At 39.4% G+C, this 13,036-nt stretch overlaps 1 protein-coding gene across 6 annotated transcripts in view; it reads left to right on the forward strand.

The window, feature by feature from the left end:
* Window positions 1–13,036, forward strand: part of dennd2b (DENN domain containing 2B) — a 403,328-nt gene that overhangs the window by 195,568 nt on the left and 194,724 nt on the right. For all 6 annotated transcript variants that reach the window (XM_048545174.2, XM_048545171.2, XM_048545172.2 and 3 more), the window contains one exon: window positions 9,147–9,251. In XM_048545174.2, the coding sequence (XP_048401131.1) occupies window positions 9,178–9,251 (74 nt within the window). In that variant the 5' untranslated portion in view covers window positions 9,147–9,177. The remainder of the gene's footprint in view (window positions 1–9,146; window positions 9,252–13,036) is intronic.

The raw sequence follows: 13,036 nt of genomic DNA on the forward strand, positions 1-13,036 counted from the left end.
GCCCTCAATAAAGATCTCTGGGTGATTTTTATAGTAGACGTGAGTCCGTAGTATTAAAACAAAGAGTTTGCACAGTAAATGTTGACCTGCAATCTGGGGAAGAGATAACCAAATGAATGTTCATTCTTGCAGTGTAGAGGAAAAAATATATCTGCAGATTGTGATGAATCAAAGGACACCTGAGGATTGGCCTTGCATTACAATTTTTCTTCGCCTTGTGTGCAAATGCCTTGAAGACCAAGGCCTCAGTCACCTTTGAGATCCACTCCAGTGTAAATACAATAGAACAAGGCTCCCATCTTCTTTAAGTGCACAGGTGAGAGGCTGGAAAGGCACACCAGGTCAGACAGCATTAGAGGAGCAGGAAAGCCAGCGTTTTGGGCTTCACCCTGACCAAGGGTCTTCAAGGATGTAAAGGCAAAAAAAAAATCTGACCTGCTGTTCTGAAACAAAAACAGAAAATGCTGAAGAAACTCAGCAAGTTTGGCAGCATCTGTGGAGAGAAAACAAATTAACATTTTTGAGTTCTGTTGTGATGGTGCAGTTAGATTGCATTTCATCACCATTCTAGGTAACATCATCAGTGAGCCTCTGACGAAGCGCTGGTGTTATGTCCCGCTTTCTATTTATTCTATTCTAATAAATAGAAAGCGGGACATAACACCAGCGCTTCGTCGGAGGCTCACTGATGACGTTACCGAGAAAGTTCTCAGACGTTTCGTCACCAAAACTTCCAGCTCAGCGAGCAAACTCACATCCAGAACCTCAACCTGAGCTACAAATCTTCTCAAAACTCGTTAGATTGCATCTTTAGATGACCGGTCTTGGCACAAAGTAGCACTGCATGTCACGCGAATCACTGCTGACATGGTTTGGGTCATTTGCAGCCAGCGTCTTGTATTCTGACTGGGTTTCTAAAAGCTACTTGGCGTAAACTGGTAAGACTGAGGCACTGGGTAGTCTATCAAGGAGAAGCTCTTCTTCTAAATGATGTAATTTATTGCATGAGATAACATGGTATAGAGCAAGATGAACACAGCAGCAGGCCAAGCAGCATCAGAGGGGCAGGAAAGCTGATGTTTCGGGTCAAGACCCTTCAGAAATTTATTGCGTGACAGTTTTTGTAACAATGTCTTGCTTACTGATGCAGCTTGTACCTGATTACTACAAGGTCTGTTCCCATTGAAACCCTATAATATTCTACCTTTCCATGAAGTCCTTATGATCTCACCATTTTTGGTTTAATGCAGTATTCAGCATTAACATTTTTCAGAAACATCACCTTTGTACATCAGCCACATTTCAGAGACCCAGTTACAAATTTGGTTTTTTGTTCTACCAGACCATTGGAGTTCTGGAGCCAAAAGACCCTTCTCAGCTGCTTCAGCTGGTTAAGTGACCAATCCCACATCCCCCCCAGACCTCAAGACTTTCTTTCTTCTAGGGTTGCAACTGTAAGAGGGGGAGGGAGGGAGGGGGGAGAGAGAAAATATTCCAGTTGCCAAAACTGTCTAACCCTCACCAACTTTAACGTGTTCGGCACACTTAAAGGCATAAATATTAATACATCGCGATAAGTTACATCACTTTTTAAATTATTTGTGATGGTATGGGAAGTATGTGTCTTGAAATATACTATAAAAATATTTACAACACGCAGTTGTGTTCTGTTGACCTTTTTAAACTTCAAGAGCAGTGCAGCACCTCGGGGAGTTTCCAGACATGCTGTGTTCCTGGAATAAGCTACAACAGGACTTCTGAAATATTGACACAACAAATGCAATGTCTGTTGAAACTTAAATTTTTCTTTTTTTTTGGGTTAGCTCAAATAAGTAGAGAAAAGATATTTTGAGGTGCAGGTCATCCTGTTCCAGTTCTTTATATTTGACAAATTTTGCTTCACAATTTATTTCACATTCCTAAACTAGTGTACAGTATGGCCTTTTTTCTGGAATGTGCGTTTTGAGATACTAGACATTTTCATTCACAGATGTGGTAGGGCAAGATCACTTTCACATTTGCAATTCTTAGGGAACTGGTGTTATAGCTCACATTATTCATTTGGTGGTGTACAGTGACAGCCATTATAACTTGTAAAATACCCTACTAAGTTTTCAATTTTGTTTGTCATTTGTGGGGTAATTGATGCATAAAATGGCTTAGCAAATGACATTTAATGTTGTATGAATCTAAACATCAACAGGTGTCAATTGACCATACATTTATTGCTGAAGACCTCACTAGCATCACAATCTAGACAACCAAATATTAATGAATAGAACGTGTAATACTATACTTATTAACTTGAAAGCTTTTCTTAAAGGTGCACATTCCAACCACGTACCTCCAACAAAAACCCTTTGTTAGCTTACTCCTATATAATATGAAGGCACAACTGACTCCCCAATTTATATTCAAAACCTGAATTCAAGTAACACCTAATTGGTGAGCAATTTACAGCCCTAAACACTGCTTGTCAGCATTACTGTTACAAGAAGTTGAATATACACAGCACTTTTCTTTCTTTGTTTATAGTTTAATTGCCATCACTAACCTTTTGAGAGCCAGCAATGAATTTAGAGGTTTAACACCACCTGGCATAACTTGGTTTATGCAAAATACCTCTCCATGATATTTGAACACAGTTCAACGTTTGTAAAGTATTTGGGTTAGTGGCACTACTAGCAATGCAAACGACAGTATTTTGTACACACTTGACAGGCAGTGTGCTTCCAGACAACATTGAGTCTATGCGTGTAATTTCAGTAGCGAGAGCAATTGGATTAGTTGACCTTTATTAATGTGGCCTCCAAGTTCTTTCAGTGATTCTACTAGACTATAATGTAAGCATGTAAAAAGACAATTAACATTTCATCACCTTAGTATCACAACAGAAATGTACCATTTCTGTGAAATTTAACATACCTGAGGAATAATTGCTGAACTGATGATGGGTGCTGGAAGTGTTTGGGGAGACGTTCAGATTTGGAAATCTCAGAAACATTACACTAATGTTTTCTGTGCTGAAGCATATAAGAGAACTGCCCTTCTCTTTAAAGAGCATTGGAATAGTTTCACTTTCTGGTGAAAAGAAAGCTGAGCCGAAACAGAACAGTATAAACCCCAAATCTGATATCTAGTTCTGCCAAGAGGGTGTCGTGGGAAATGATATATGCATTTTATAAAACCAGGAATTGACATGCCTTTACAAAACGCTTTAAAGTATTATTGTCAAATGAGGTGCTTCTTAATATAACTCATAAACCCAAGACACTGACTCACACACGTTCCGCTCCTCGGGAAAGCAGCCCTGTGGTCTCATCAGACTATGATGACGTTACCTTTACAGATGGAGGGATATACATGCATCGATTAACAGGTAATGATTGGACATGTCTGGTGTCTTTGCAGCTGTTTGGTCGCTTCACGTGAGCTCCTCTTGCTTAAATCTAGCGTGGAATTCATCAAAGACAGTCTGACTTCATTACCTTTCATTGTGTCATTTAAATGCCAGCAGCAAGAATACTGAAAGCAAATGCTGTTAGGAAAAATAAACTAAACATTAAAATTTAAAAAAAGGCAAGACGATAGGCGGCATTATCCAGTTCTGCAATGAATTGTGATAATGGTGAAAGAACTGTCTGAGAGAAGAAACAGATTCAATTAAAATCTTTGAAAAGGGACATGAACAAAGATATGGAAAAAAGAAGTTGCAGAGGTTTGGGTAAAGAGCAGGGGGATGAAAATTACTGGATGGACCTCAAAAGCAACCAACACGAGCTTGCTCTGCATGATTCTATGTTACGTTTAAAAATAAAACCCAGTTCTATGCTGCAAAGACATTCACATATCTCTGTTAGCAAAATGTATACAATAAGCTTCTTAATTCCTGCACATGGCGTTCAGGATACCAGACAGCATTAAGATACACTTGCGTCCAATGAACTGTGTTCAACATGTACTTTTCTGCAAGAGGAAACAGTTTTACATCAAGTTAACTCCTTTTTGATTTTAGTTTATGTTTTACTATTGTATTAGTCTGAGACTTCAAGCTCGCATCTCTCAGTATTGTTGTGCTGGCAAGGAGTGCACTAGCTGTAATCAGGATTGCGTTCTGAGATAAAAGTGTGGAGCGGGAGGAACACAGCAGACTAGGCAGCATCAGAGAACCAGGATAGTTGACATTTTGGGTCGGGACCCTTCAAAAATCTTTGAAAGGAGATTAAACAAAGATATGAAGAACAGAAGTTGCAAAGCTTTAGGGAAAGAGAAGGGACTATGAAGAAGGGTCCCGATCTGAAACGCTAGTTTTCCTGCTCCTCTATGCTGCCTAGTCTGTGTGTTCCTTTAGCTCCGCACTGTGTTATCCCGAATTCCAGCATCTGCAGTTCTTACTATCTCTTACATTCTGATAACTTGTCACTTAACTTGATATTGTGAAAATGAAATTTTCAATAATGTTTCCGTTCTGTCTTTTTTAAAAAAAGTCATGTCTTAAACTTATTCAAGGGATCAAATGATTTTAAAACTTGTAAATTACTGCCCAATTTGTCCCAGTGTCCACACTCAACTCTATTTTCTGGCTACTGACTTGGTTGCTCCCTCTTGGAACATTTTGAGATAGACCACTCCTGATTGCAGCCTTGATAACATATTTGATTTCAAGGACTTCCAACCTCCTATTCATGCCATTGCCAAAACTGCGTATTTTCATCTCTGTAACATTCCTTGACTTTGCCCTTGTCTCAGCTCATGTGCAACTGTAACTCTAATTCATATCTTCACCATCTCTCGCCTCAATAATTCTATTACACTCCCATCTGGTCTTCCACATTCTACCTTCTGGAATCTTGAGGGCACCCAAAGCACGGTTGCTGGTAACTTACTGTCAGCAAGTTTTGTTCCTTGGCAACCCTGTACTCGCTCACTTACATTGGATCCTGGTCAAGCATTGTCTTTATTTTAAAATTCTCATCTTTGTTTACAAATGACTTTGCTCCTCCCTATCTTGAATCTGACACCTTACAGCCCTTTGATATGTTTACATTGTTCCAGTTTCGGCCTCTTGTTCATTCCCAGTTGCTCCAGTGATAGTTTCTGTGTCTCCAGTTGTATAGACCTGAAGTTCTAGCATTCTTATGTTACGCCCCTCTGCTTTGTTACCTCACTTTTTTCCTTCTTTAAGACACCCCATATAACCTATTTCTATGACTTTTCGGTCATCTGACCCAATATCTTGTCATATGGCTTGGTGTCAAACTTGGTCTTAGAATATTCCTGTAGGATTCCTTGGGATATTTCATTACATTTATAGGTACAATATGAATGTAAGTGGTTGTCTGAAATTAGCTTTTTTACTGTTGAAGAGGTGGTGGGATAGATTTTCAGTTGATCTTCCTCCTTTCCCCGTCTCATTGTTTTGGTTAATGTGATTGAGACTTGGTGCTGAAATAAGGAAGTGAAATAAATCTAGATCAAATATTACTTCAAGTGGAATAGGCTTGAGAGGTGTAATGCCCTATTCCTGCTCTTGGCTTGTATGTTTGTATGAGTTAAATGTTTAACTTGGTGCTGAGTGTTGCACATCAGTGCAAAAGACAAGGCTGAAGTATATTCAATCATCTACAGCTGAGACTGATGTATGAATGAGCTAACTCTGTCTCCTGCTGTGGTCCTCAGCATCTCTGATGCTAATCTTCAGCCAATTTGATTCATTCCATATTATATAAAGTACCTGCTGACGGCACTGGTTACGTAAAAGCTATCAGCCCTGACAACATCTCTGAAATAGCACTGAAGACTTGTGCTCCAAAGTTACCTGAACCTGTTTCCAAGCTGTCCCAGTACAGTTACAGCATTGACATTTACTCAGAAAGGTGAAATGTGCTCAGATGCGTCCGGTCCACAAACAGCTGGAGAAATCCAACCCAGCCAGTTACAGCTCCATTAGCTTTGTCTCAATCATTAAAGAGGTAAAAGTGTCATTGACAGTGCTTTAAAAGCGACACCTACCTAGCTTACTGATGCTTGGTTTATGTTCTGCCAATGTTACACTACCTCCAAGGCTTCTTGCAGCCTTGCTTTAAACATAGCAAAAAAGAGCTGAACACGAGGAGGTGAAGGTGACTGCCCATGAACATTAGGCAACATTCAACTGAAGATAGGCTAGATCTGACAAAGGATCCAAGCAGAATTGGAGTCAATGAGAATTAGGGAAAATCTTTGTCTGGTGGTTGGAGTCGTACGTGGCAGAAAGGAAAATGCTTGTGGATCATCTCAGTCCTTGGACATCGCTGCAGAAGTTCCTCAAGGTAATGTTATAGGCCAAAATGTTCTCTGTTTTTACAGTCTGCATGATGATAAAATCAAAAGTGAATATATTCACTGATGATTGCATAGTCCAGCACAAGTTGTGATTCCTCAGAAACAGTCCATGTCAATACACAGTAGAACCCAGACAACATGCAGGCTTTTTTTGATTAGCAAGAACATTCACGTCACAGAATTACCATCTCCAGTGAGAGACGATCTAACCATCTCTCTTTCTTTGTATGATTGACACTAAAATACCATCAACATCCTGGGAGTTACCATTGAGCAGCAGGTGAACTGATCTAGCCAAATAGAGACTATAGTTGTAAGAAGCCAGAGATTGGGAATTCTGAGGTGAATAATTCATCTTGTGACTCACCCAAACCTCTTCACCACCAATCATCAGCTGCCCCTCAGTCGAGAATGACATCTACTCAAGGTTGTAATTTTTTGCTTCAGTCTTCATGTGAGTGAACAAGTTGATTCTTGACTTGTGTGTTTTTTAGCACACAGGGCAGGAAGTCCCACAAGGTAAGAGGTCGAGATGACAAGATTTGTTTTGTTTTTCTTTCTGTGCCACTATGCCTCATTTATTAGGATGTTTAGACTCAAAACATTGTGCACTTTGGCTGAGACATTGCCCTTCTAAACAATTGGTAACATGCTCTTCTCAGTTATTAAAATTAACACTCCTGTGCATCAAGAAGGGCTTCAGAGTGTTTTTATAGCGTTTGTTTTGTCCTCTCCTGAAATGTTGCCCATTTGAGAGTTGAGCAAACAGGAGCTGGTCAAAGAGATGCTTCAACCAGCCTAGTGCGATTTGTGATACCTGGCTTTGAAGGATGTTTCCATGAATGTTTGTAGGGATGTCTTCAATTAGGACACTAGCATTTGGTTGTAGTCCTCCCATCAATGCCAGAGAATGCATTCAAGGCATCGCCAGTAGAATCTGTCTAACACTTTTCTGTGTCGTTGATGCATAGTTCCAAGTTTCACTGTAGGATAGGTGTGTGGTGATGACATCTGCTCTGTACAGTAGAACTTCTGTTGGCTTTCAGAAGTAATTGTTGTCAAACACTGGCTGTTGTAGTTTGTAGAATACAGAGATAGTGCAACTGATTTGGTATTGTATCTCCCTGTTGATAGCCTTTTTGGGAGTGGTGGCTGTCAAAATATCTCTTTCAGTATATATGGGAGGTACAAGAGTTAACTAAATAGATCTGGATTGGTCTGCATTTTATTTAACCCCTACAAGGCATAAGTCAGGAGTGTGATGGAATAATCTCCATCTACCTAGATGGATATGATTGCAGTAGCACTGAAAATGTCAACAACATCCATCTCAAAGCAGTGCACTTTATTTGCTCTCCATCCACCACCATCATTCACTCCTAGTATCACTGACAACAGTGTACCCAATATACAAGATGCACTACAATAGTTTGCGAAGTCTGCCTTGACTAAAACCCTTTCAAAGGTCTTTAATTCACAACATCTATCAGTACGAAGGACAAGGGCAGCAGGGGTATGGGAACACTTCTGCACTCTATGAAAGAATAGAAAGTGTCATTAACTGATGAACCATCAGAAAAATCCTGTGACTTGTATGCATCTGTAATCCTTGTAGAGGTTTCAAGTAGTTTGGAATGCAAATCCAGAACTGTACTTCTCTTTTTCTCCTGGAGATTGGTTGAAAATCACTGAAGTGTAACTGAGTGGCAGTCCTTGGTAGTGAAAGAAATATAATCTCAGAAATAGAACCCATTTTTGAACAACTTCGTCACAGACGTAGCATCCATAGCTTTCCTCCAGCTGTTGATTCAACTCTGCCCAACTCAGGAGCTTTAATTTTGGCTTAATTTATAGAAAAAGTAGAAGAGATATTTAACAAAATACAACCCCTATTTTGAAAGGCATTCTTGAGATTGTGCTGGTAGCTTATGAATGATACAAAGGCGTTGCTGTGTACTACAGTTTATAAAAGTGAGAGTTTGTCATGAGGCAATGTACTTATGTTTTAATAACATGTGACCTGTGGTCAGTTATGAATTCAGACTTACAATCCCCACAAAGAGAAATTTGCAGTTTATTCATGCAAATGAATTGAGTCAAAGCAAAGACCAAAGGGAAGAGGGGAGAACCATTCAAGGAGTCATTCTAAACCATTCAGTTCACTTTTGATAAATTGTTTGATTTAGGGATATGAAAAGATGTTTCTTAGACAATAAATGGCACTAGAGTATGACGAGTGATAAATGCTTAAAAATTGAGGGACTTTTTAAAAAAAAATCAGTGTATTTTATGTTGCCTCTGGCCATCTGATGCAATTGACTCAATAATGCATTGAACTTCTAGACTGCATGCGCTTCATGATCCAGTTGTAGCGTGCTGGCAGTATAAGCTGTAAAGATAAGTTTACCAAATGTACACCTAGCAATGACAGGGTCAATAGATGGAGAAAATAGTGGTTCAGATTGGAAACCTTTTCATATCAGTGGATTAATTTATAAATAAATCCGTTGTGGTTTGGTAGCAATTTTTTTTCTGACTGTGCTCCTGTGAAGTGAATTGTGATGTTTTATTATACTAAGCGTGTTATATAATATTTGTTTTTGTTTGAAGCACTAGTGCTGTTAACAGCAATTCTTATGTGCCAACCCATTCAATATATTAAATCCATATTCATGACTTCTACCCAATGAAAGGTGAGGTGCTAAATGATAGTTTTATCTCCATCACAATGAACGGGTTTTAACTTGGTGACCCATGTTAATGATCCATTATTATCTGCAGAGGTTGATGCACGTTAATGAGACATCATCTTTTCTCTGCAGGTGACCAGGGATACTGAGGGAATAGGTAAGGATGACTGCCAACAAGAATGCCAGCGCTAACCACGCAGCTGGAGCAACCAAAGCAGCTCGTGAGACGAGTACCAGGTGAGAGATGTGTCCAAGACTGTTAACCGCAGTTTCTTAAATGTCTACATCTCAAGCTCCTTATTTAACCTCCGAAGGAAATGTTGCACAAATTTTCTCAATGCCTCAGCAATGTTTCTCACTGCCTGCCTATAATGTTATTCAGGGATCTGCTGGAATATCTGTATAACTTTATTGCCCTATATTCTTTGTTCTCGCCTATTTGCTTTCCATAGCCATCATGTTTTCATGGTCCTAATAGTGCAGAAACATGGCTTTCTATGCAGAATGTAATTGAATGATTCACCAATTTTTAAAAAATACCTTGTGCCAAGCAAGATATCCTGAAAACAGTATCATAATGTGGGAAGATGTGAAGTTATTCACTTTGGCAGGAGGAATAGAGGGGCTGAAAATTATTTAAGTGGAGAAAGACTGCAAAAAGCTGGATCACAGAGGGATTTATGGATGTTTGTGCCTGAATCCCAAAAAGCTACCTTACAAGACCAGTAGAAAATAAGGAAAGCAAATGGAATGGTGATTATCACTTCCAAGGGAATGAAGTGTAAAAATAGAAAAGTCTTTTGAAAACAATACAATGTTAGAATCACAACTGAAATACTGTGAACAGTTTCAATCCTCTTATCTAAAGAAAGATGCACTAACTTGGAGGCAGAGAAGGTTCACCAGGTTGATTCTGAGTCTGGAGGGATTTTTTTTATGAAGAGAGGTTGGACTTGCACTCATTGAAACTTGGAAGAAGGAGAAATTACCTTATTGAAATATACAAGATTCTTAGGGGGTTGACAAACTTGATGCAGAAAGATTGTTTCCACTTTGTGAGAAAGTCTAGGTCCAGAGGACATAATCTCAGAGTAACAAGTTGCCCTAACAGGCTGCCCACTTGGGACAGAAATGAGGAGGAATTTGTTCCATCAGGGGGAAATCTATGACATTCTTTAACATAGAGACTTGTAGAGGCTGCATTGCTGTGTTGCTACATTGCAAATGATACAAATAAAGGTAGACAGACAGGTAGTAATGAAGAGGGGGGAAGGTTGCAAAAGATTTAGAAAGGTCAGGAGAGTGTGCAAATAAGTGACAGGCTACAACAGGAATGTTGTTTGTAAGAGGAATGTTTGAGGACCCTGGGTCTATACTCTGCAGTTTAGAAGGATGAGGAGGATCTAATTGAAACTTACGGAATACTGAACAGCCAGGACAGAGTGGATGTTGGGCAAATGTTTCCAATAGCAGGAGAGTAGCAGGAGAGTCTAGGACCTGAGGGCACAGCCTTAGAGTAAGGGAAAGACTCTTTAGAATTGTGATCAGGAGAAACTTCTTCAGCCAGAGAGTGGTGAGTTGGTGGAATTTACTGCCACAGAAGGCCGTGGAGACCAGGTCATTGAGTGTATTTAAGACGGAGATGGGTTTTTGATTGTCAGGGGGATAAAAGGTTACGGGGACAAAGTGGGACAATGGGTTTGAAAAACTTATCAGCCATGATTGAATGGTGGAGCAGACTCGATGGGCTGAGCAGCTTAATTTCTGCCCCTGTGGCTTATGGTCTTAAGTCTATTGGAGGCTGAGATAGACCAAATTTTTAATCTTTAATCCAGAGTTATGGGGAAAAGTGAAGTTGAGGATTAGCATATCTGCCAAAACCTGATTGAAAGGTGAAGAGATCGAGAGGCTGAATTGCCTACTTCTGCTCCGACATCTCATAGTCTAATGATAGAAATGCGCTGTAATCACCATCTGAATAAATATAGACACAAAATACAAACATAGGCAGGGGAAGTCCAAAACTGCAAGAACAGCCAGTACTGTGAAAACAGAAAATTCCAGACTAGCCACAACAAAATGAAATACAAAGGGACAAAGCAATAATTAAAGCAAAATTATCAGAACATTCGTCAAACTACAAAGGAAACAATGATAACATGCAGCAGCTGTGACCTTGGTGTAGAAATCAACTACAAAGGTGTTTTTTTTGCTAAATCAGAAAAATCAGTTTTTGAGACTGACTTCTCTGTTTTATATGTAACAATAGACAATAGACAATAGGTGCTGGAGTAGGCCATTAGGCCCTTGGAGCCAGCACCACCATTCATTATGATCATGGCTGATCATCCACAATCAGTATCCTGTTCCTGCCTTATCCCCATAACCCTTGATTCCACTATCTTTAAGAGCTCTATCCATCTCTTTCTTGAAAGTATCCAGAGAGTTGGCCTCCACTGCCTTCTGGGGCACAGCATTCCATATATCCACCACTCTCTGGGTGAAGAAGTTTTTCCTCAACTCTGTTCTAAATGGCCTACCCCTTATTTTTAAACTGTGTCCTTTTTAAACTGTAACAAACTTTCACAAGCAGTAAAATAAAGCTTACAACCAAAACCAACTAACCTACACTTATCCTGCCCACTGTCTATTCTTTACCCAATAACATCTGCATTAGAGAAGTCCCGTTGAATTTTGCTGAATCCATTGAAGTTTAAATAAAAAAGCTGCTGGATAAACCAAAGTTTAAAAATGAAGCTAGTGACATAGGTATGTAGAATATTCAACACAAAAGATACAACAGTAGAATGTAGCTATCGAGTGTGGTCGGAGCAAAATAAAACAGGAATGAAGGGTTTATAGCAATATTTAATCTTGACAAAAAATAATTAGTGATGAGAAGAAAAAAGACATGGAATAATCAAATTATGTCAGAAGAAACAGACTAAAATAGTTAGAATAAGCTATGCCTGCACATGGTAGTCTTATCAAAGAATGCGAATAATACTTCATAATGTAACTGTAAATCTCAAACGGTTAATAATTTGTTCTTTGGTACACAACTGGAATATAGGTGAAAAAAGACAATTTGTTGAGCTTTTTGTACTGCATTGATCAGGACAATTTACAAAGAATTACCAATGCAAAGGGAAAACAGCACTTATACTGTGTGAGGAAAGAATGTCAAAAGTTGGGCCCAAAGATTGGGCCTCGCTCTCTCTAAGCTTAATGCTGACATCACAGCCATCCTGCAGGAGAAAGGTGACCTTGATCATATCTCTGCTTGCTGTATATTGTGCAAACGTATGAACAGGTCTAAGACTGTTTGTTTATTATTTGGCCCTGAAGAGTGACCGGGCTACCTCAGTTAAGGTATGTGAAAGGTTTGAGCAACAGGTCACCTCTTCCATGCTGCCACTATGTTTGACAATAATAGGATGCTGGTGTCAAGCAAAAAGGATGTTCTACTTCAAAAACAGAAGTTGTTGGAAAAGCTCAGCAGGTGGCCCTTCCTTGGCCATTGGACTCGAAACGTTAACTCTGATTTGGTTTTTTCTTCACAGATGCTGCCAGACCAGTTGAGCTTTTCCAGCAACTTCTGTTTTTGTTCTTAATTTACAGCTTTCACAGCTCCTTCAGTTTTTGATGAGGATGTTCTGCCTGTTGCAGCAAATGAATATACAAATTTCATTGCCAATGTGATGCCAGGTATGCAGCTGAAATGTGCTAAAGGCTGTCAAGTTGTATCCCAGCATATCCCCATGGAAGTTGGTAATAAGCAAGGTACTGAACGTGCCAAATCAGCATGTTCTTGCAAAATTCTAAACAACTGTCTGACACTAGATATGTTGTCCAATTGTGAAATCACATGTTAAACTATGGTCAATATGCAAAGAATTATGCTGACATGCAAGTTTAGTGTTGTCACCTTGGCTTGAGGTGTGGTGCACATGTGTATACTAGAAGCTACAGATGTAAATGCATTGGGCCCAGTACTTTGTACATAGACTGACAAATGCAAA

This window comes from Stegostoma tigrinum, chromosome 17 (assembly GCF_030684315.1).
Source record: "Stegostoma tigrinum isolate sSteTig4 chromosome 17, sSteTig4.hap1, whole genome shotgun sequence".
Taxonomy (NCBI): Eukaryota; Metazoa; Chordata; class Chondrichthyes; order Orectolobiformes; family Stegostomatidae; genus Stegostoma; species Stegostoma tigrinum.